This window comes from Protopterus annectens, chromosome 1.part1, assembly GCF_019279795.1.
Source record: "Protopterus annectens isolate FY-2018-M chromosome 1.part1, PAN1.0, whole genome shotgun sequence".
Classification (NCBI taxonomy): Eukaryota; Metazoa; Chordata; order Ceratodontiformes; family Protopteridae; genus Protopterus; species Protopterus annectens.
In genome coordinates this window covers 825,633,338-825,655,819 of record NC_056726.1, presented here as the reverse complement: position 1 = coordinate 825,655,819, position 22,482 = coordinate 825,633,338, and the positions used below count along the sequence as shown (strand labels likewise).

Genomic DNA, 22,482 nt, shown 5'->3' with positions numbered 1-22,482 from the left:
TAGGAGTCGCCACAGCAGAACTCCGGTCCACTAATGATTGGCAGTTGGTTTTTATGGTGTCGAGTTGCCAGCCCAACCTTCAACGAAGGCACGCCCATTCAACGCATGTCTTTTGAATGCCCACTTGACCGCGGGGAGGACATGCAGACTCCACACAGAAAGCACTCCCAACCCAAGCTGAGAATCAAATGGGAGAACCTCTTGCTGTGAGGCAACAACGCTACCACTGCACCACCGCAAAATCATCCACTTTCTATAGTGCATGATACAAATGAGTGCACATCTGAAGTATGCCTCCTAGGACTTAATAGGTTCATAGGTTCATAGATTAGTACTAAGCTAACTGCCCTTGCGAGCCATTTTAAGCCTAGCCATTTATCCCTTGTGAGACTCAAACCCTGCACCTTTTGCTTGCAAGGCAAACACCTTAACCATTAGGCCACCCTCCCAACCCTAATCATTTATTAGTATGGTGCACATTCCTTCTGTAGGCAGTCTTTCCTGTGCTCCTTTTTTTCCTGTTCAGAATTTTTCCTAGGAGAAGAATGAGAAAGAAAGGTCTCTTCTTTCTATTAATGACATTTCTGTATCACTATTAACAGCAAAACAGATTTTTGTGAGGTGCAGCCTCTTTTTGTATAAGTAACTACACAAGTTGCAGTAGCAAAATTTATTTTACTTTACAAGTAGGTAAACCGAACCTTTTGGACTCTTCTTCAGTCATGAACTAGTTACAGAAAACTTTAAAAAAGAAAAACTGAACTTCACAAGGTTAGGTTAAAGTACCATCTGGTGAAAGGAAGACTTGTGTGCAGGGCTGCCTATCTGACTGAGCAGCTGTTGAAGATTTGATGTTATTATATAGTAAGTTCCTGTATAACAGACTATCTTGTAATGGCCTTGGTAGAGATGTAGGTTTAGACAATAGTCTTTTTTTTCTTTTCAAGTCCCATTTCAAACACTTTGTGACACTTCATGGCATTTTTATATACCTGCATTTTAAAGTTAATGTTTTGACTGGTTTGTTGTTTATATAGCGTATCAATATTTTTTTACTTGCTTCATTATTAATTTGTGTCAGATTGAAAAACTGTTGACTAAGAAAAGTTGACAATGCTGTTGAAGTGCTGGTATCCTCTATTTTGTAAGTGTGCCTGGAATTCATATTATTAAATTGAACATTAACTTTTGTAGAAGTCATGTACTGTGTTTGGCTACTTAACTGTCAAATTTTAAGTGATTGCATACAATAACGTTATACCTGATTAATTCAGTTGTTGTAGTAGTAGTATATGATTTTGGACACTGGCTTAACAAATAAGGTGCCTTTGCATCATGACAGAAAGATGATACAACTTGCCATTTGTAATTTTTATATTGTTAATGTGCACATAGTAGAAATATGCAGTGCAGAAGCACTTTTAGCCCATGAAACAAAAACTTTTGTTGCTGTTTCTATATAATCCTTTTATTCAGCAACAGACAGTAGAATTGTTAAGTGAGCCAGTGCAATGTTTGTTTTTTCTTTGTGTTTTGGTCTTTAGTAAGGCATGATTTTATTTTATTCTGGCTCTTTATTGGAGCTGCTTAGTGTATTCAGATTATATAATTTCACCTTTGAAAATGAACCAGAATCACTAAGCACTTAACTGAAGGATCAGAATTCTCTCATAGAAGGACATAGTGGCATATTCCAATGCAGGACCACCTTATGAGTGATGGAATCATTGTCTGAGAGAAGAGAGAGAGAATGCTGCCAGAGTTTACAATTTCATATAGGGCATATCAGATATGATACCATAGTTTTCTTTTCAAAAACAAGGAAAAAATAAATAAATCCCTTCTAGTGTTTAAGTGAATGGCAGTCATTTCATGTTCGAGTCACCTTAGTTACTGCAACTGTTCATACCAACTGGATTACATTTCATTAAGGATGGTAAATGTTTCTGTTGGTGATCTCATAGGAAAACAAACCATGGAATGTAGAATATGAAGACAAGTTTAGCAGAAAAATCATGAAATGGCTGTGAGGTGAGGCCAGAATATATGAGCCTTTTCTCTACACAAGTCATACTCTTTTACAAAAAGAAAAATCCACGGTATCCCTCGAAGTCTCAGAAAACCCAATATGCAACCTATCATTTTTAACTCCACTTAACTGTGGACTACCTATTATTTTCTATTTTATTATTTTGTAATACGTATTTTACAGTTCGATTTTTATTAGTGAATTAGATGCATAACACAATTCAAGAAGTGAAGTTCACACTGTCCACATTGTGAAGTTTCTTCTTGGTTAGTCTTACTCTTACACTGTTCTGAAATGTAAATTCTAACAGTTGTTTTCCCAATTCTATTATTAAAAGATTTACATTTGCAGACTTAAGCATCTTTTACAGTTTAACATGTTTATGTTTTTGTTTTCAGCACATGCAGGTCCTTGAAGATAACTTCAACACAACCAGGAAGCAGTCTGTCGGAGCTCAGTTTAGGGTACGTTATACAGTTTGATATTGTCGTTCTTAAGTGACGGTGTATACTAGTTCTTGATAAGCATACCTGCATTTGACTTTTTTCCCCCCTGAAGACTGAACTTATACCACCTGAATAATGTCCCTCTTTATTTTTATGTTCTGTCATGCAGTTGCATTTTCTTGATTCTTTGAGGGTGCTTGACTGGAGAATGAATAAATCATGTTGGTGTAAAGAAGTCACTAACCAAATGTTTTGAGGTATAGAATTATGTTAAATCATCTTCCTTTTTTAGATTAAGGCTCCTTAAAGTGATTTGTTACTATTCTTACCTTGAAGGTTGTATTATTTTGATAGTGTGCCATTATATTGTTTGCGCATATTCATCCTATGCGTTGTAATCATTTTCCTTGTTTTTTGTCATATTCTGTTCCTGTGATGCTCTTCCTCCATGTAATTTTCTTTGGAATGCCTTATGACCTAGGATGTCACATAAGGAATTCCACTAAAGCTGTCTGATCAGAGCATGATAGTTACACTGAGAACTGGTATTTTTTTCTTTTTACTGTTAGTAGCATTGTTGAAGCAATGATTTTTAAACACCTTTATTGAATTATCACTTGTGACATAGGCAGACTTTTATTTATGTAAAAGTAATCAAACCATTAATCACAGCATGTTAAGTTCACATTTACAAATATTATGCATCTCACATATTGTTATATATGTCACAGCAACAGCAGAAAAAAAATAATTTCCTTAGTTACATATTCTCTTGACCAGTACTCCAGACAGTGTACTCTGTAGGAAAGTTTTAAAGTTTGCTAACTCATTACACTCCGAGAACATAGGCTCCCAAGTCCCTGTTTTTATTTTTTTCTCATTGCATCTCCAACATTAGCCATCTACCTAAGGAAAAATTCTTTGGTGTCTTCTTGAGGTACAAAAGTATCGGTGCAAACACTTTTGGGCAAAAATCCTAAATCTTCTAGATTTACTTGCATATTGGGGAGGCATGCATATGTCTTCCTTCTGTTTCTTTGTGAACTGCATATCCAATCTCATAACCGAGGCTTATCTGACCTGTTCTGATGGATTCCTATAGTTATCATACAATATTTTATATACCTTTCGATGTATCCCTTTTCTAAACGGAACTTCTGTTCTAGATTCAATTAAAAACTCAAAACAGTGCAGGTATATCATGTAAGAATCCCCTATCCCTTTCTCTTTGTCCATACTGTAATATCAATCCCTGAAAGAAACAGAAAGTGGTTCACGTAGCTTGGACAGCGATGTAACCAGCAAGTCTGTTGGACTCAGAAAATGACCAGCTTAAGCCCCGTAACTGAAACGAAGTGGTAAAGCACACCAATCCACGTCCGATAAAGCTCTCTCCAGTCCGCATACACAAAACGCCAAAAAATTGCGAAATCTTCTTTTTAAGAATCTTCTTTATTGTAACGGCTAAAAACATCAAACACTTTCACCAGTTTAGCGCTTTCATCTGCATGACGCAGACTTCCTCAGAACTGGTGAATACACAGTAATTCCCCTTATTTATTTGAATTTTGGCGCCATTTCTCTAGTTCCTTAAAGCAGTATGCAGAGTACTAAATGTTTATTTTATGTTAGATTTTTGGACGATATTTTCTTGTTGTGGAATGGGCATGAAGAAAAAGTTAAGGATTTTATAGAATATTTAAATGAAACCACAAATTTTCTTAAATTTACTTATGAAACCAGTAACCAGGGTATTGCTTACCTGGACACTTACATAGGTTTAATAAATGGAGGATTTACATCTAGGGTATATCGGAAAAATACTTTCTCAAATGATTATTTATTTTACAGCAGTGAGCATCCGCCTTATATTTTCAAGAATATTATAAAGGGACAATGCATTAGGGGGGCTAGAATGTCATCCAGTAAAGACAATTTGGATAAAGAAATGGATTTTCTTAGTGATTTGTTCATAAAGAGAGGTTATCCTATTAAAATGATAAAGGAAACGATCAAATATGTGAGTAGTAAATGGCAAAGCATGTATCAGTCGTTATTAGGCAAAGGGCCTGAAGTTACAGACACTACCAACATTATTCAGGATAAATTTGGTAGAGTATGTGTCATCACCTACACACCCTACAGTAATGTTATAAAGGAAATTATTAGGAGATATTGGGATATCATTACTGTAATGGATACACATAGAGAAGTCTTAGGGTCTTCACCCAGAATAGTGTACAAAACAGGTCCGAACATAAAAAGGTTGTTAGAAGGAATGAAACATAAGAAAATAGCAAAACAACAGGATAAGAAGGCAACAAAGAAATGCGGAAGATGCAACCAGTGTAAATATATTTACACTGGTACGCACATTCGATTGGGTGATGTAAACAGGACAATGATTAGAAGTATAGGAGGACACTGTTCTAGCAAACAAATAGTGTATTTGGCTTGTTGTCAGATATGTTCGGCCTATTATATAGGCAAAACAGAAAGACAACTAAAGAAAAGGATTTATGAACATTACTATAGAATTAAAAAGAAAGACAGTAAAAATGCCCTTTACCGACATATTAAGGAAAATGGGGACACTCATATCTTTTTATTTTGTGTTATAGATCAAGAACTAGGAAACATTTATGAAGGTGACTGGAAAACTAGATTAGCCTGTAAGGAAAGCAATTGGCAGATGCTCACTGATTAAACCAGGAGTCCAGGTATTAATGAATACATTAGCATCAAACCATTTTTGGTACTGGATGCATAATTAAACTCAATTTAATACAATTCAATGTATTCTAAGTTAAAGTGTATTGTCACTCATTTAAACCATTTAATGTTGTTTTTTAAATGAAACAGTCTTTTATGAATTTTTAAGCAATTTTTAAAATAATATTTATTAATTAACTTACAATATTTATAATATTTATTGATTATTATTTAATTTTGTTGGATAATTATAATGTGTATTATATATGTATTGCAATTTATGCATTCATGGCATGGTTTATTAAGTGAGAAAGTACACGAAATTGTATTATATTGTATTGCATTGTATTATATTTATTGCTAAGATATTGTGATATTATTGGGGAATTTGTTTCATTGCTTTATATTATCAACTACAACTAAGTAATGAATGTTTTTTTAAATAATAGATGGGTATTTTCTATATATATATTGCTTAACATTTAGTACTCTGCATACTGCTTTAAGGAACTAGAGAAATGGCGCCAAAATTCAAATAAATAAGGGGAATTACTGTGTATTCACCAGTTCTGAGGAAGTCTGCGTCATGCAGATGAAAGCGCTAAACTGGTGAAAGTGTTTGATGTTTTTAGCCGTTACAATAAAGAAGATTCTTAAAAAGAAGATTTCGCAATTTTTTGGCGTTTTGTGTATGCGGACTGGAGAGAGCTTTATCGGATGTGGATTGGTGTGCTTTACCACTTCGTTTCAGTTACGGGGCTTAAGCTGGTCATTTTCTGAGTCCAACAGACTTGCTGGTTACATCGCTGTCCAAGCTACGTGAACCACTTTCTGTTTTTTTCCTTTGACCGGAGTGTGGTTTCTGTTGGTTACTAGTTTGCAGTTACATTCAATCCCTGAAAGGCAAGGCAATCACTAGCCTGCAGTGCTAATGTCATCATCCTTTTTTTTTTTTTTTTTTTTTTAAACAAGAAGCATCTTTATTAAATTACCACTTATGACATAGGCAATCATATATTTATGTAAATAAACACAAACCATATTGACAGTCCCTGCTGCAAGTATTTTACATCAGACTGTACTGACACAATTTTAGTTGCAAACATTATATATCACTTATAGTCTACCCAATCATTGTCAGTCGAACATTACATAGCTCATTCAAACCCTGCCTTCTTTTAAACCTTATTCCTCCCCTGTATATATATTGTTTCCACAGTTCGCATTTTTTCCTATGTAATTTGCTCCTGCCCTTTTCTAAAGGTCCCATTTCCAGTTTTTTTATCTCTGTTACTATATTCGCCACTTCTAGTACAGTTGGTTTAGACTTAGAATTCCATATTGTGGTAATTGCTTTTTTCGCAGCCACCATAATTAGAATCAACAAAAGCTTAGTATGTCAAGGCAGTTCTGATTCTGTATCATAGCTCAGAAAAATTATTCCCTAGTTACATCAATTTTCTCATCCAGTATCTCTGATAGAGTAGTCTGTAGAGAGTCATTAAAGTCTGCCAACTCATTACACTCCCAGAAAATATGTTCCCGCTTACCTGTTTCATCCTTCTCACACCTCCAACATTTGCTGTGTACCTAAGGAAAAATTCTCTGGAGTCTCCTTGGGGTATGAAAATCTGTGTAAACATTGCCAAGCAAATATCCTAAATCTTCTACATTTTCTTGCTTATTTGGGAGACAGACATATACCCCCCCCCCACACACCATTATTTATTTGTGAATTGCTTATCTAGTCTCTCTTCCCAATCCTTTCTAACCTCCTCAGATTGATACTCATAGTTACCATGCAATATTTTGTCTGCTTTCTAATTATTCCTATTCTAGATTCTACTAAAACTCTACCAGTGCTGGTCGTTTGTTTAGGCCCCCTGTATTTATTTCCCCTTTGTGTATGCTCTGATATCAATCCTTGATAGGGAGGACAATCTCTAACCTGCAGTCTGAATAAATTCTTGGCATCTTTCCATTCTATTAGCTTTCCTTCTCTAGTTACTTGCAGACAATACCTTAGTTCCTTTGCCAGTTTTCTCCAGTAAATTCCAGCCCCCACTTGCCTGTTGTCTGTATCCATAATTGCAGTCACCCCTATCAGCAGAATCTCCTTTCCCGTCTTGGTTTGGTTCTTAGAATACTTTCTGCTACTTTATGACTATAATATTCTGTATGATTATTGTTATTTTCCTTGAAGATCTACATCCAAAATCCCAGAGGACACACCTGCCTGGTTCCTCTGCTAAAACAAAAATTATCAGAGAAGAACCCATTTAATTTTCACCTCTGATCCCTCATATAATCTCCTAATCAACCTTATAATTTTATCAGGGAATGCAAATGCTTCCACTGCTCTGCTTATAAAGCATCTAGTGGTTGTTAACCTGGCATACACCTAATTCACCTATGACTCTATATAAATCAAATTTGTGGGTCACATTTAGGTTGCATGGCTAGGTTTATAGGGGCCTTAGTGGTTATTAGCGTAGTCGTATACACATGACCCTATCCCACTTGATTGTTTTCCTCTTCAACTCTCAAATAAAATTATTCAACTCTTTATTAATTACTATCCAAAACTAGTCCTTTGGTTGATGAAAATATGCCTAACCTGTGTATAAAACTAAATGAACTAAAAACATTTTTACTGCTTGTATCTTGCTATCCATACCCATAGACAAGAGCTTCCAATTTCTTGTTTTTTGTATTATCTTTTATTTAATCTCTTCCCACTTACCCTTAGCTACGATAACTGAATCTTTTTTTAATCCATACTCCTAAATACTTCGTTATCATGTCCCCCTAAATAGTGGGTATGCTGAACCAATTCATGTGTGGGTACATAGTTTATAGCTGTAGCCTTCCTTTTATCTTCTTTAATTTTATATCTTGGAAAAAAAAAACAGCTTTCTCATAATGTTCCACAAAACTGAGATGTCCTTTTCTGATTGCATCCGGTACAAAATATCATCTGCAAAATAAACCAAAAAGAATCAACGAAAAAATGACCAACAGCTAAAACACGTAGAAACGGAAGCCCTCTTCACGAAAGTAGTAATTCAACTGTAGTTTATTCGACTTTAAGTGCGTTCAATATCTGTACACTTTTCGACAAGATAATACCTGACTTCATCAGAAGTTAGCAAAACAGTGAAACCTTGTGATAGGCTTTGTTTTATACTGGTTCATTAATTAATTACATACTTTGACTAATTGAAGCTAGTTTACAAATTCACACTAACCTTTTGTAAAAACAAAGTCAATTAAAATACTTTTAAAATTGTTTAAGTTAAAGATTAAAAACAATCAACTTCTAACACAAACAGGATGGTAAGAGGTACAGGAACCAACGGTCACTTTTGTTTTACAAGTTATTCTAATTTTTCAACGTGGATTCTTACAGTTTGTGTGTCTGTTCTTCAATACACAGCAAATGGACCCAAAGTTGTTCCAAACTAATTGTCTAATTGTTGCGCTTTGTATAAGCATTCACAAATTACATATAAAAAGCACTGCATTAGTACCAAATAGTAAGGACTAATAAAAATATTCATATTTGACACATTCTACTTATAATAAAATGTATAGTAGACAAAATAATAAAAGAAGAAATGAAAATAAAAATAGAACAGACACACAAACTGTAAGGATCCACGTTGAAAAATTAGAATAACTTGTAAAACAAAAGTGACCGTTGGTTCCTGTACCTCTTACCATCCTGTTTGTGTTAGAAGTTGATTGTTTTTAATCTTTAACTTAGACAATTTTAAAAGTATTTTAATTTTAATGGACTTTGTTTTTACAAAAGGTTAGTGTGAATTTGTAAACTAGCTTCAATTAGTCAAAGTATGTACTTAATTAATTAATGAACCAATATAAAACAAAGCCTATCACAGGGTTTCACTGTTTTGCTAACTTCTGATGAAGTCAGGTATTATCTTGTCGAAAAGTGTACAGATATTGAACGCACTTAAAGTCGAATAAACTACAGTTGAATTACTACTTTCGTGAAGAGGGCTTCCGTTTCTACGTGTTTTAGCTATCTGCAAAATAAAGCCAATTTTCTTGAATGCCATACCAATTATATTCTTGAGTCCCTTATCTTTTTTTTTGCCAATATATGTAAATATATAATGCAAATAAAGGGGAAAGAGGACCCAACCCTACCTGGTTCTTCTGTTCAGACACACCGTGTCAGGGAAGAACTCTGCCATTTTGTTTTTTGCCTCAGATCTCTCTCCTTCGATTAACGTTATTGTATCAGGAAATGCAAATGCTTCCATTTTCCTAGTCATAAAATCCTAGCTTACGTTGTCGAATGCTTTCTCTGCATGAATACCCACCAATAACAGCAGTATTTTCTTATATCCTGCTTCCCACTAGATCATCATTGTTCTATTAATGTTGTCAAGTGTTTGCCTGCCTTCCACAAAACCACATTGGTCCATATTTAGCAATTTTTGTCATCACCTTTACCATTATGTTAGCCACTGTATACATTAACACTTTATAATCACGGTTTAAAATTGAAATGAGCCTATATGAAGCTGGATCAGATGGGTCTTTACCATCTTTAGGTATTACAGCCCCTACATCTTTTTTTCAACATGCTTTTGCTTTTTCTCCTTTTAAAATACCATTAAACAAAACCTCCCAGATCTTTATCACTTTCTTACCTCCTAGCTTCCAAACATCCACCAGAGTACCATGTATTCTTAGAGACTTTCATGCAGATCGGTTATACATCACCATTTTCCTTTCATCTCCTCATATCTTAACTGTTAGTTGTTGAGCCTCTGCTACCGCTAACCTTGGCATATTTAAGTCACCTGTGTACTTAATTTTATCATGTCCCCATAAATGTGTGTATTGGATGAACCAATTCATGTGTGCATACATAGTTTATAGCTTTTCTTTTATTTTCATTAATTGTATACCCCCCCAAAAAAAAAAAAAAACTGTTTCAGAATGTTCTGCAGCATTGAGATGTCTTTTTCTGGTTCCATTAGGTACAAAATAATATCATCTGCAAATAAAGCCAACTTTTCTTGAACACCATACCAGTTTTCTGTGACAGTGGTTCTAAATATAACTCAAGAAAGAGGAAAGGGGACACCGTGCTTGGTTCCTGTGTTCATACACAACTTAGAGATGAGCCCTCCCACTGTGATTTTTGCCTACAATCCCCTCATAATATCCTTCTGATTAACCTTATTATTGTAAATGAGAATTGAATTGATGCCAGCAGAGCTCTGCCTCATACATTTATATACACACACATACTCCCACAATCAGAGAAAGTTTCTGTTGTACAAGGAAGTGGAATATGATATGTTATGTAATTAATGCTAGAATTTACATGATGTTGTTTTAAAAAAGGCAGTAGTAGGACATGTTAGGACAGCTGTGAAGTTGTAGTTCGTGAGGCCAGAATTTTTTTTCTTAAAAATCTTTGTAAAAGGGAAGGGGAATGATGGTGATACTGAGATAATAGTGGGAATGGAAAACTGAGATTGATTATAAAGTATAAATGAGAGTCCGATATAACTTATGTAGCCAGGTTGTGTTAAAGTTCCTTTTTGTCAGCATTATTTTATGTGCACGCATGGGTGTGCTCTGTCATTATAATTTCAAATTGTTTGTTGTGCTCCTTGCAAACACACAAGTAATTGAGCTGTAGACAAACCACTAAAAAAGATGTGTATTGCCGTCAGAAGTCATCTGCTCTACACTGCCTTTATTTGCTTAACATGATGTAAAAAAAAAGGGGGAGTGGGGTAGGGCTTCATAAAAAATAATCTTAAAAATGCCAGTGGAAACGCCATTGCAACTACATAAGGCAAACAAGAAAAAATGCCAGCAAAGTAAATGCAATGAAAGAATATCACTTTGGTAAGTATTACTGTGACTTCTACACATCAAATGAAAAACCGGAGCACTTTCTGATGTGTGACAAATCAGTTGAACTTCTTTTTATGTTTATGGCTTGAGGTAAGGTCCATGATGTCAGAGAAATAGCTTGCCTTGGTCTTATAGTGTTGTAAAAAAACAGACGATGTTTGTCATCAAAGTGCTCTTTGTGTAAGAAAAGGAAGATGCAGCATACTGTTATTCTACACCCAGGACCTTATTCCTACTGTTTTTTACTAGGGACTTATTGCTGTTCTGCAGCCGCCTGTTTTCTGCTGATATTGCCCATAGTCTTAGTTTTATCTCTGTACTGTATTGGATTTTCTGGAGGATGTTTTAGTGATTGAGACACTTATGAAGCCATGCAAATGTATCTTACTGACATTCCCATAAATGAGGATGATGCTGACATCTGATCATGATGGTGCTGCTGGCAGGAGAGACACTTTTCTCAGACAGCCACTTAACACATTAATTAATTCATATGCTGCAGTGTCTTGTATGATACCCTGTGCAATACTATTGTATTAAGGTCTTTGATACTGTTTGACCTCACAATGTCAATCTTAGGACCTTACATTGTACAGTCATTTTACAAGACCTCCCCTTTTTGTCATCAGTTTAGCTGTTTGCAGGTCACCTAAAGGCAGAATGTTTCAGTGATCTGAATCTGACCAGCCAGAGTCCAGTCCCCATAACATTACTTGACCAATTCATTCTTACCTTTGAGTCATCTAAAGGAATCAGAACAGGCTGTGATCTGTCATTCGTCTAGTGATGTAATCATTCTTCATTTTCAGCTGCTTTACTTCTCTTTCTTTGATGATGTTATGGAATGGTTTGTGCCTTAAGTCCTTTCTCATGAACCTATAAGTCATCGTAGCTCTGTAGACCTTGACCCTGAAAAGGTAATCTACCAAAAGTGTTTCATATCCTCATACAGGTTCCCTTTAAAACAATAATAAGATAAGAAATTCCTTGTAATGAGTGCTTCTGGTCATCTATGTATAGACTTCTGCGATAAAACCATTGAATATAAAAAAAATAAATAAATAACTTCAGAGCTGCATCATATGATTGCTGTCTACCATTAAAAACGCAAAGTAACAGTTAATGTTAATTAATTAAAATCTTGCATAATTAAAGGCTGAAAACTGAAATCCTGTTCGCATACTACTATTTTTGCTCATCTAGTGGTCAGAGACAACTATTGCATATATACTACTGAAATCAAAATGCATTTATTTATTTTTTTAATTTACTTTCCTATAAATATAAAATCATTTTCCATTGGCAGTTTAGAAAACTTTAGTGTAGTTATTTATGTCTTAAAACAGTTGTTAAATGAATATGTTCATTTAGTTCCAGCATCCTATCTGCACTGGAATTCTTTATTCCAAGGCATTACAACAGCAGACCTGTCACTAGTGGTGTTCCCAGGGATCTGTCCTGGGACCCCTACTGTTTGGCATCTACTTCTCAGAGGTCTAGGCAAAGACAAAGGCCCTGTGGCTGACAGTTTGCAGATGACTGTAAGCTGGGTGCTGTCATTGACTTCGCAGATGATGTTAACATGCTGCAAGAGGGTCTCAGCTACAAATAACTAGTGCCAAAGTCATGGCCTTAAGTTAAACACAAAAAAATGCATTATCATACCATTTGGCAAAAACATGTCCCCCTACTGATTACCACATCAACATCAACCCCCTAAGCACACAACCTGTGGTGAGAGACCTGGGTATTCAGCATGCCTTTCAACTGTACCAAATTTCTCTGTTTTTACCGGTTTTGAGGTCCAAATAATAGGGTGCCACAATTTGTGAGTGGAACCCCTTAATTTCTGAATTTCCCAGCCTTTTTTTTTTTTTAATTTTGTTTTCAGCTTTTTTGAGCTGACATCATTGTGTGTGCAATGACATCAGCTCCATGAACAGCCTGCCAGCCTGTCGGAATTGAGCTCAAAGGCCTTTGTGCTAAGAGGTTGAGAGCTATGGTGAGAAATTAATTCACTGAATGTTTGGGGGCTGTATTCCCCCATTATTGGCTTTGTCCAGGTGTTCTGTGCTAAGAGGTTGAGAGCTATGGTGAGAACTGAATTCCCTAAATGATAGCCATTTAAGTTTCAGTCTTCCTATCTGTCGGGAAACTGCTGATCTGGCATAGTGGTATGTTGATGTTCTTCATCTCACATTGCTGCAGTCCTAACACTTGGGTAGTCCGCTGTCCCTCGGTCGGCCCGAATATCAGAGTATAAGGCTGACGTCGGTCAAGGCGCATTTGACTGACATCAGAACGTCAGGGTACAAATGCGCATGACCGACGTCATATCCTCAGTCTTTTTTGCCGCATGGTCCGATGCAGAAGCAGTATTGCAAGTGCCGTTCGGCGTTCTGAAATTTTTCGAATTCGGAGTTTCAGACTGAAGTCAGAGTTGGTTAAGTACCCCGTTGGGGAATATTTTGGTTTTTTCTTGCCTCAGTGGTTTACCGGATGTCAGAAAAAGTGAATAACTGTATTTCTTGTGGGAAACAGATACCGCATAGGGATTACCATAATTTGTGTATACCTTGTTTGGGACCTGAGCACGACGTTGTTGGGTGTCGCTTTTGTGCTAGGTTCAATAAACGCACTATAAAGCGAAGGTTGGATTGTGCCAGGTTGGTCTTTGGGAAGCGGTGCAATTACAATATGCCGGCGGATGCTCCGGCGCCGGCTTCCTCAAAGAAGCGCAAGGACAAGGCAGTTAAACCTAGGTTAGAGGAGTCGTCCGAACCGGACGCCGGTTTTTTAGAGGCGTCAGTGGAACCGGTGGTTCCGACGGAGGCCTCTCTGGAGTCCCAGGGAGAAACTTTGATTTTACAGGATGTGGCCTCCCAGGAGGCAGGTCAGGCTGTAGGGGCTTCTCAGATAACTGTACTACCCTCCCTTCCTAAGGGGTCTAGGCCCTCTCTTTCTGCTTCCAAGGCTTCTCCTAGAGGCAGGTCTAGTTTAGCTTCTGTGGGTGTCACTCCTAGTTCTTCGGGTTCTGTGCCCAAGAAGCACATGCTTAAAATGGCAGAAGATTTAATTACTTTAATTAGAGGCTCTATGCCCCCTCCTGATAAGAGGCCTAGGATGGAACCAGTGTTGGGGGATTATGAGCAGGCTTCGGCTGAAGACTTGCAGGAGTATTCTCATTATTCTGATTCTGATGTGGATGATTCTACTCCTTCTGCTTCTCCTCCTGAGAATTTTTCTTTTTCAGAAACCCTTCACTCCATGAGAGAGCATTTTAAATGGGAAGGTCAGGACTTCTCTGATTCCAGGAAAAGGCTTAGGGAATTTTTGTTTTTACCCCAGCATAGGCCTTTGGTTATACCTCCTGTTCTGAATGTGGTGGAAGATGTGTTTGCAGAGGCTTCTCTTAATCCTGATTCTTTGCCTCCTGCTCCTGTTAAACCAGATAGGTATTACAGGGTGCCTGAAGCTCATAAGTATCTTTTAAAAGTCCTAGGGCAGACCCAGAAACTGTTAGCCAGGGGCCTAAGGGTGTTAAGGCTTCTGTTGTCAAGAATCCGGTTCCTGCAGATAAAGAGGCCAGGGCCTTGGATAGATGGGGAAAGAAAGTTTATACTTCTTCCACTCTTGCAATGAGAGCTTTGAATTGCCAGTTTCACATGTTGAAATATCAAAATTATCTCCTTTCACAGTTGAAATCTAAGGTTGATGCTCTGGCGGAAGGTATTGATTGTAAAGAGTTACAAGATTTAGTGCATGTTTCTGAACAGGTGGGTAAGCATTCTTTGCAATGTGGTTTTGATGCTGTACAGGCCTCTTCTAGGGTGGCTGCCACTGGGTCAGTTCTTCGCAGGCATGCCTGGCTGAGGGATCAAAATTTATCTGACCATGTTAAAACTAGGATTTTGGATGCCCTTTGCAATCTGATGTCTTGTTTGGTTCTCCTGTTGAGGCAGTTTTAAAGAAAATGGAAGACAAGGCTAAGTCTATGCAGACTGTTAAGGATTTTTTGCAGGTTCAGCCTCCAAAGTTTAGTAGAAATTGGCCTACTAAGGGGTGGACATATCCTTCTTATGATTCCCAGTCTAGGGGTAGATCTAGACGTGGCAGGGGCAGAGGTCAGGGCTCTTTCAGGCCTAGAACAGGGAGTTCTCCTGCACAGTCTTCGGTGAGGGCAGGGGTCAGTCCTTTCGTAAACAGACCCAATGACCTACCTTTTCAGCTGCCAGAACCTTCTCGCCTGGCAGCACCTTTGGGAGGAAGGTTGGCACTTTTCAAAGAAAATTGGAGTTTGATTACCCAAGACAGATGGGTATTGGATATCATACATCACGGTTACAGGTTTTATTTCCATACCTTGCCTCCTTTCAAAGGCATGCCAGACATTCCTCCTCAACAAAGAATAGAGGCTCACAAGCAAATTTCTCTGTTACTCCAAATAGGGGCCATACAGCCGGTTCCTATGCCAGAAAGGGGCCTAGGATTTTATTCTCGCCTGTTCCTTGTACCAAAAAAGGGGAACACGTGGAGACCAATTTTGGATTTATCTATCCTCAACACTTATCTGGACATTCCCAAGTTCAAAATGTTGATGTTACAACAGCTTTTACCGCTGCTGGGCAAGGATCACTGGATGGTAACTTTGGATCTCAAGGAGGCTTACCTTCATGTTCCTATCAGGTTAAGTTGCAGGAAGTATCTGCGATTTTGGACTGGGACTTCTCACTATCAGTTCTCTGCATTGCCCTTTGGCTTATCTACTGCGCCCAGAGTATTTACGAAAGTTCTGGCTCCAGTGATAGCTTTCTTCAGGCTGAAAGGAATACAAATCTATCCTTATTTGGACGATTGCCTGATTCTGGCTCAAGGAAGGGACGAGCTCCTTCGTCATTTGGAATATGTGATAGCAGTGCTAAGATGCCTGGGGTATTCTGTGAACGAAATAAAGTCCAGTCTAGTACCCTCTCAAGACATGTGCTTTCTGGGTGTAAGACTGAATACAGCATCCCAGATGGCCTTTCTAACCCCGGACAAACAAAAGAATCTTTCCCTTTACTTCCATCATCTATCTCTTCAGTCCGGGCTGACTGCAAGGACAGTCCTTCAAGCCTTAGGGTTCATGGCATCTTGTATTCTGGTGCTTCCCAATGCCAAACTGCATATGAGGAAGTTGCAATGGTATCTCAAAAATGTATGGACACAGCACTGCCAGGATCTGGACACTGTCATTCCAATAATACCTTGCATTGAAAAGGAATTTTTGTGGTGGGCTCAGGAATGTCACCTAAACAAGGGACTCTCTGTGACCCGGCCAGAGGCGAGTCAAATTTTAACGACAGATGCCTCGGACAAAGCTTGGGGAGCTCATCTAAACGGAAAGTGGATACAAGACAAGTGGCCTGTCAGACTACAGCATCTACATATCAACTTGAAGGAGATGTTAGCAGTCCAGTTTGCATTAATAGCTTTCAAGGATTTACTTCTTCCAGGGCAGGTGTTGATTCTAACAGGCAACACAACTGTCATGTGGTACATCAACAAGCAAGGGGGAACACATTCTTATCCTCTATGCAGGCAAGCAATGATTTTGTGGGAGACTGCTCTCAGTTTACAACTAAGTCTTCAGGCAAGGTTTCTGCCGGGAGCACAGAACTCCTTAGCAGATGTGTTAAGCAGACAAATCATGGATCCCCACGAGTGGAAACTGGATCTTCATGTATTTCAGAAATTGACAGTGTCCTGGGAACTCCAGACATAGATCTGTTCGCTTCTCCACTAAACCACCAGCTGCCAAAGTTTTGCACAAAGAGGTTTCATCCCACAGCTTGGAAAGTGGATGCTCTTTCTTTCAGTTGGAAAAATCTTCATGTGTATGCCTTTCCACCTCTGCCTCTCCTCCCAAAGGTACTTCTGAAGGTCAGACAGGACAAGCCAAGGATGATTTTGATAGCTCCAGATTGGCCTCGACAGCACTGGTACCCATTACTGAGAAGTCTAGTGCGGAAGCCTCCATGGCCTTTGCCTTTGATTCCACATCTGTTGTCCCAGGAGGACAGTCATTTGCTCAATGTCAAACTTCACTCTCTTCACCTAACAGCCTGGCATATTCTGTTTTAGACCATAGAGGGTCTCAACTTCCACAACAAGTTTTGAATGTGATTTTGGAAGCTAGAAGGCCTAGTACAAGGAAAGTGTACGCAGATAAATGGAAGAGATTTTTGTTTTGGAGTGCAGCTAAGGATTTGGATGTTTCTGAGCCTAATTTAAGTGTGGCTCTTCAATATCTTACTGAGTTGTTGGACAAAGGTTTGTCCTTCTCTTCTATTAAGATTCATGCTGCAGCAATTTCAGCTCACTACGACTGTGACCCACCATTGTTTTCTCATCCTTTGTTCAAGCAATTTCTTAGAGGGGCAAAGAATATAAGACCCCCACGAAGGGCTCCTACTCCTGCTTGGGATCTCAATTTTGTGTTGGAGAAACTCACTCTACAACCTTTTGAGCCTGCAGCTACTGCTGAGTTGAAATATTTATCATGGAAGACTGCTTTTTTGTTGGCCATTACCTCTGCAAGAAGGGTTTCTGAATTGCAGGCCCTTATGGCAGTTGAGCCTTTCTTAATTTTCCATAAGGATAGGGTATCTTTACGTACTAATCCTTCCTTTATGCCTAAAGTGGTTTCTAGTGTGGCTTTAAACCAAACTATTCATTTGCCTACTTTTTATGCAAATCCCCAAAATAAAGGGGAAAAGATTTTGCACACTTTAGATGTTCACAGGCAATTGCGATATTATTTGGACAGAACTAAAGGGTTCAGACAATCTCAGCAGTTGTTAGTTTCTTTTGCTTTGTGCTCTCAGGGCAAGGCCGTGTCAAAACAAACTATTTCTAAGTGGATTGGATTTTGCATTGCTTTCTGTTATTCCCATCATGGCAAAGAGATTCCAGCTGGGATTAGGCCTCATTCCACTAGGGCTACTGCCACTTCAACAGCTTTTTTGAGGGGGGTGGCAACTAAGGATATTTTGGAGGCAGCCACTTGGAGTTCAGTGCATACCTTCTCTAGGCATTACCACCTTCCATTGTACTCTAAATCCAGGGCTGGTTTTGCCACTGCTGTGTTGCAGGGCATTTTGGCAGCTCCTGCTTCATTATAGTTTAGCCATCCTCCCTTGCCTCTGCTTTGGGATTCTACCCAAGTGTTAGGACTGCAGCAATGTGAGATGAAGAACATAGTACAGTTTTGTACCCGTTGGGTTATCCATCTGAGGTATATTGTGTATATTGTATATGTTGTATATATTGTACATATTTTTGGTGTTAGGCTGGTTGGTTGTTTAGTAGTTGTTGTCTATGGGTTTTGACCTTTCTTTTTAGGGTCTTCTGACATCTGGGGCAAGAAAAGACTGAGGATATGACGTCGGTCATGCGCATTTGTACCCTGACGTTCTGATGTCAGTCAAATGCGCCTTGACCGACGTCAGCCTTATACTCTGATATTCGGGCCGACCGAGGGACAGCGGACTACCCAAGTGTTAGGACTGCAGCAATGTGGATCTTCGAACATCTACATTTATGGTAGGTACAAAACTGTACTTTCTGACTGTAGTGCACAGGGTCCTGGGTTCAAGACTTGAAAGTGAAATGCATGGTGGTAACAACATTTTATTCTAGCAACTTTCCAAAATTATACAAGCAATGTTTAAAATGTGTCCCGAGTTTTCTGCAAAATAAATGTTGGCTTTTTCCAGATTTCTTGTGCTGCAAAGTTGAGAGATACAGTTGAGTGGATTTTACAAGGAGCTGAGAGCTTCAGGGGAAGAGAAGTTTAGTGCTGCTTATGCTGAGTCTGCTTGTATTGTTAATAGCATAACAGGTTACATACTTGCTTTTGATGCAGAAGGCTGTGGGTTCTACTCCCACCATATGTAGATGCATTGCTGATATTGTACTTTTAAAGGGGGTGGATGCTGCAGTCCTGAGAATGTCCTCTTTTGCAGTGATATATAGTAACTATGAACCTATCTCTTTTGCAGTGATATATAGTAGCTATAAACCAGTTTGCCCATACATTCCCTATTGCAATATTACTAGCGTATCATTTTTAATGTAACATAGGCAATTTATTCCTCAAGGGCAACAGGCACTTTATTTGTAGATGAAACAATGAAATAAAGTTGTTTGCTAGCAGATACATTTTCATTACTTACAGATCTCTTTAATGTGGAATTATTTAGATGACTCTTACTTCTGCAGAGATTGTGCATTTTTACTGATACTGGTGAATTGTAGAAGTTTGAGTAGACTTTTTATGATGGAAATGTTTGAATTGGGCAGTTTTGTCATTATTGGTGCATGCATTTTGTTTCATTGTTTACTGGAAAAATGTTCAAAACAAATTTAAAATGCCTTCTAACAACTGTACTGTATTGTACAAGGAATATAATTTAGTAGTCAGGAAGGTGTATCAAAGAACGCATGTATGTTTTGTGTGCAAGGAGCCTATGATTTGAAAACAGCCCAAAGATCATCTTTATCTGCAACTGGCCAGATGTAGTTTCTTTGAATGTGGGTTTCAGTGCTGTTTCAATGAATGTGAGTTTCAAGGGCAGAGAAGTTTTAATGCTAACTTGCTATTTTCATTGTGAGACTGCATTGCTTTGTTTAGCAGATGTCTATTAGTGTCTGTGCTGTAAAATGTAAAATAAAACTTTTAAATTAAATCCAAATCATCGTAGAAGTAAATCAGCATGTACATTAAAGTGTTTATGGTAAATGGGCCAAAATAGCAAAGTAATGGGACATTGGAATGGCTGCAGGGGGAGGGCTGTATATGGGGAGGCCCCATTTGACCATGATTTTGTGAGGAGGGAAGGGCGGCAAACTCAAAACAGCCCTGGGAGGCACATACTATAGCTGCGCCACTGATCAGTAGGCCATGAAGTATGACTTTTGGAGGTCCTAGCAAACTATAATAATCTTTTGCAAGACTAGAATATTGCCTACCATTAAATGGCCTACTTTTACCGTACAACCCACATACTGCAATTCACCGAAAACAAAATCCTAAGGTTTATCATATTCTTCCTTCCCAGTGAACATCATTGCTGCACATTTAAAAGAAAATGGTTACCATTTGCTATAGAGTCTGGGTGTCTGGGGCCATATTTTGGTTGTCTGTTCAGTTTACATTTGAAAGTTGATATCCCACAATTCCATTGGAGTGGGCAGGGTTACATAATTATGTATGCAATGTTTATGTTAATCAACGTACAGATTTGTACCTATTTTCATGGGCCTTTGTCCAGATTTTTGATGTTTCTAGATTGGGAGGTATGGTACTCAGGTGGACAACAATCTCTCATTTGACCATCATGTGGTGGCAGTGGTCAGAAAAGCCTTTTACTTGGTTCATTACATAAGTAAAGGGATTGCATCCTGAAAAAAAGGAGGTTATTACCTCTCTGTACTCCTCCCTCATTAGACCTATAATTGAATATAAAGTCCTGTTTGGTATGTATTGCTCCAAACACCTGCACCAACTGGAAAGACCACAGAAATACCTCACAAAGAGAATCCATGGCCTCCAACACCTGCCCTCTGTGGACAGGCTCAAATCACTATCACTTTACTTGGTATCATACAGATTGCTCAGAGATGATCTGTGTCTCGCCTACAAGGCAATATCGGACCCTGCCCTACTAGAAATGCTCCATATCCGTAAGTCTAACTCCTTGTGCATTACCTGCTCGATAGGCCTAAATTTAATATGTGACATCAACAAAACCTGCTGGAGAGACAGGTTTGTCTCCCAGAGGCTGCCCTCTCTCTGGAATAGACTTCCATATATGTCAAACAGAGTACCTTGCTAACCCTCTTCAAGCACATCCTTGATGAGTGGGTGGGAAACCACAGATTTGTCCCAGGGGTTCCATCATTTGTCCCTCATTGATAGGGGTGACAGGTGCTGACTGAGGTTTCTTTTTCGGGGATAAATTCTTGGCTAGGCATGTAAAGGCCCCAGGGACATTAGCCTAGTAACTTCCTATAATCCTGTTGAAATCACATTTCTCTGTTATCTTTTAAACTTGGACATTTACATAAAAATGCAGTTTTTAATTTTTTTTGTGGTGATGTGCCTATAGCTGATCTTTTTTTGTTGTTCTCAATAGTGTGTACATGTTCATGTACTTTAGCTAAGAGTTTCCTGTTGATCTTGCTGTCATTGTAAGTGTGTCAGCTGGAATATGTTGACAATAAACCACCCCTAATAATTTACAAGTAAAATAACCAGATGCTCATGTTGATGAAATCATGTTGGAGAAATATGCTTCAGGGCTGTTACACTTACACCTGTAGTGACTGTAGTATGTGTAGTCTTCTATATTTTTTTGATTGCTTGTTACATAACCTTTAGATATAGGTTCCATGGAGTGAAGATGTTTAAGGTTAGTATCCCTTTTGTTAATAAAGAATGGTGAGCACCAAGTATTTTTTTGATAATTCCGGACTGCAAAGTATAATCTCACGTTTCTTTTAAAGTACTTCCTGATTCCAGAGCTGTCTGCATATGAAATAATAGGAAACGTCATGTCTGTATGTCACTATTAACTTAATTCTGTCATGTAAATGTTTGTCTTTAAAATAGGTTTGTAACACACTTTCTTTTTTGCAATCACGTCTGCTTTTTCATTAACCCGAATTTATCAATAGCCCCTGTGAAGACTGGTAGAGAAGAGTAAAGGCTGCCAGTCTATCCAAATAGAATTTGATACATAATTCTGGCATTTGTTAATATAAATGTAAAATACAGGCTTGTTTCTTAAATGAAAGAAAATACTGTAAAATGTTGAACTTCAAGATTGTAGCAACATTGCCATCTGCTGTAAGGAAAATTAAGTCAAGCATTTCAAATATTTCTTTTGAAGTTAAATTATTTCATATATGTCCTTTAATCTCTAGAGCTTGGAGTCAGTCTGTCTGGGCTAGCACATTCTTTCAATTGTTTTAACTTAAGGAATAATTACTAGAGTATACATGTGAAATGTCTTTTATTGTTGTAGATTCCTGAGCAAGTGTTAGCTTGCCAAATAATGTAGCCTGTTGGCCTGGGAACCCCAGGCTAAGTGTCAAAATGATGTAATGTGTATACTGGGAAACCTAAGTGTCAAAAATGATGTAATCTGGGAGGGCCCAGCAGAAATGTTTGTTAGTGATTTTAAAAACTATTGCTCAGAGAGAGACGGTAAGCATTTTTGTCTGACTATCCAACTCAGCACTGCCTTATGCCCTGTGTAAGTAAGTTATCTTAGAAGTGTGTTTTCTTGTAGCAATAGCTAGGAATTAGAAAATATTAGACTAAGTGTTTTTCTGTTATGTCAG

The 22,482-nt window shown here is 38.1% G+C and overlaps 1 protein-coding gene across 2 annotated transcripts in view; it reads left to right on the top strand.

Moving 5' to 3' along the window:
• LOC122807596 (myosin-IIIb-like) overlaps positions 1-22,482 on the top strand; it is a 2,420,886-nt gene that overhangs the window by 1,772,832 nt on the left and 625,572 nt on the right. For both annotated transcript variants that reach the window (XM_044078517.1, XM_044078510.1), the window contains exon 17: positions 2,428-2,493. In XM_044078517.1, the coding sequence (XP_043934452.1) occupies positions 2,428-2,493 (66 nt within the window). The remainder of the gene's footprint in view (positions 1-2,427; positions 2,494-22,482) is intronic.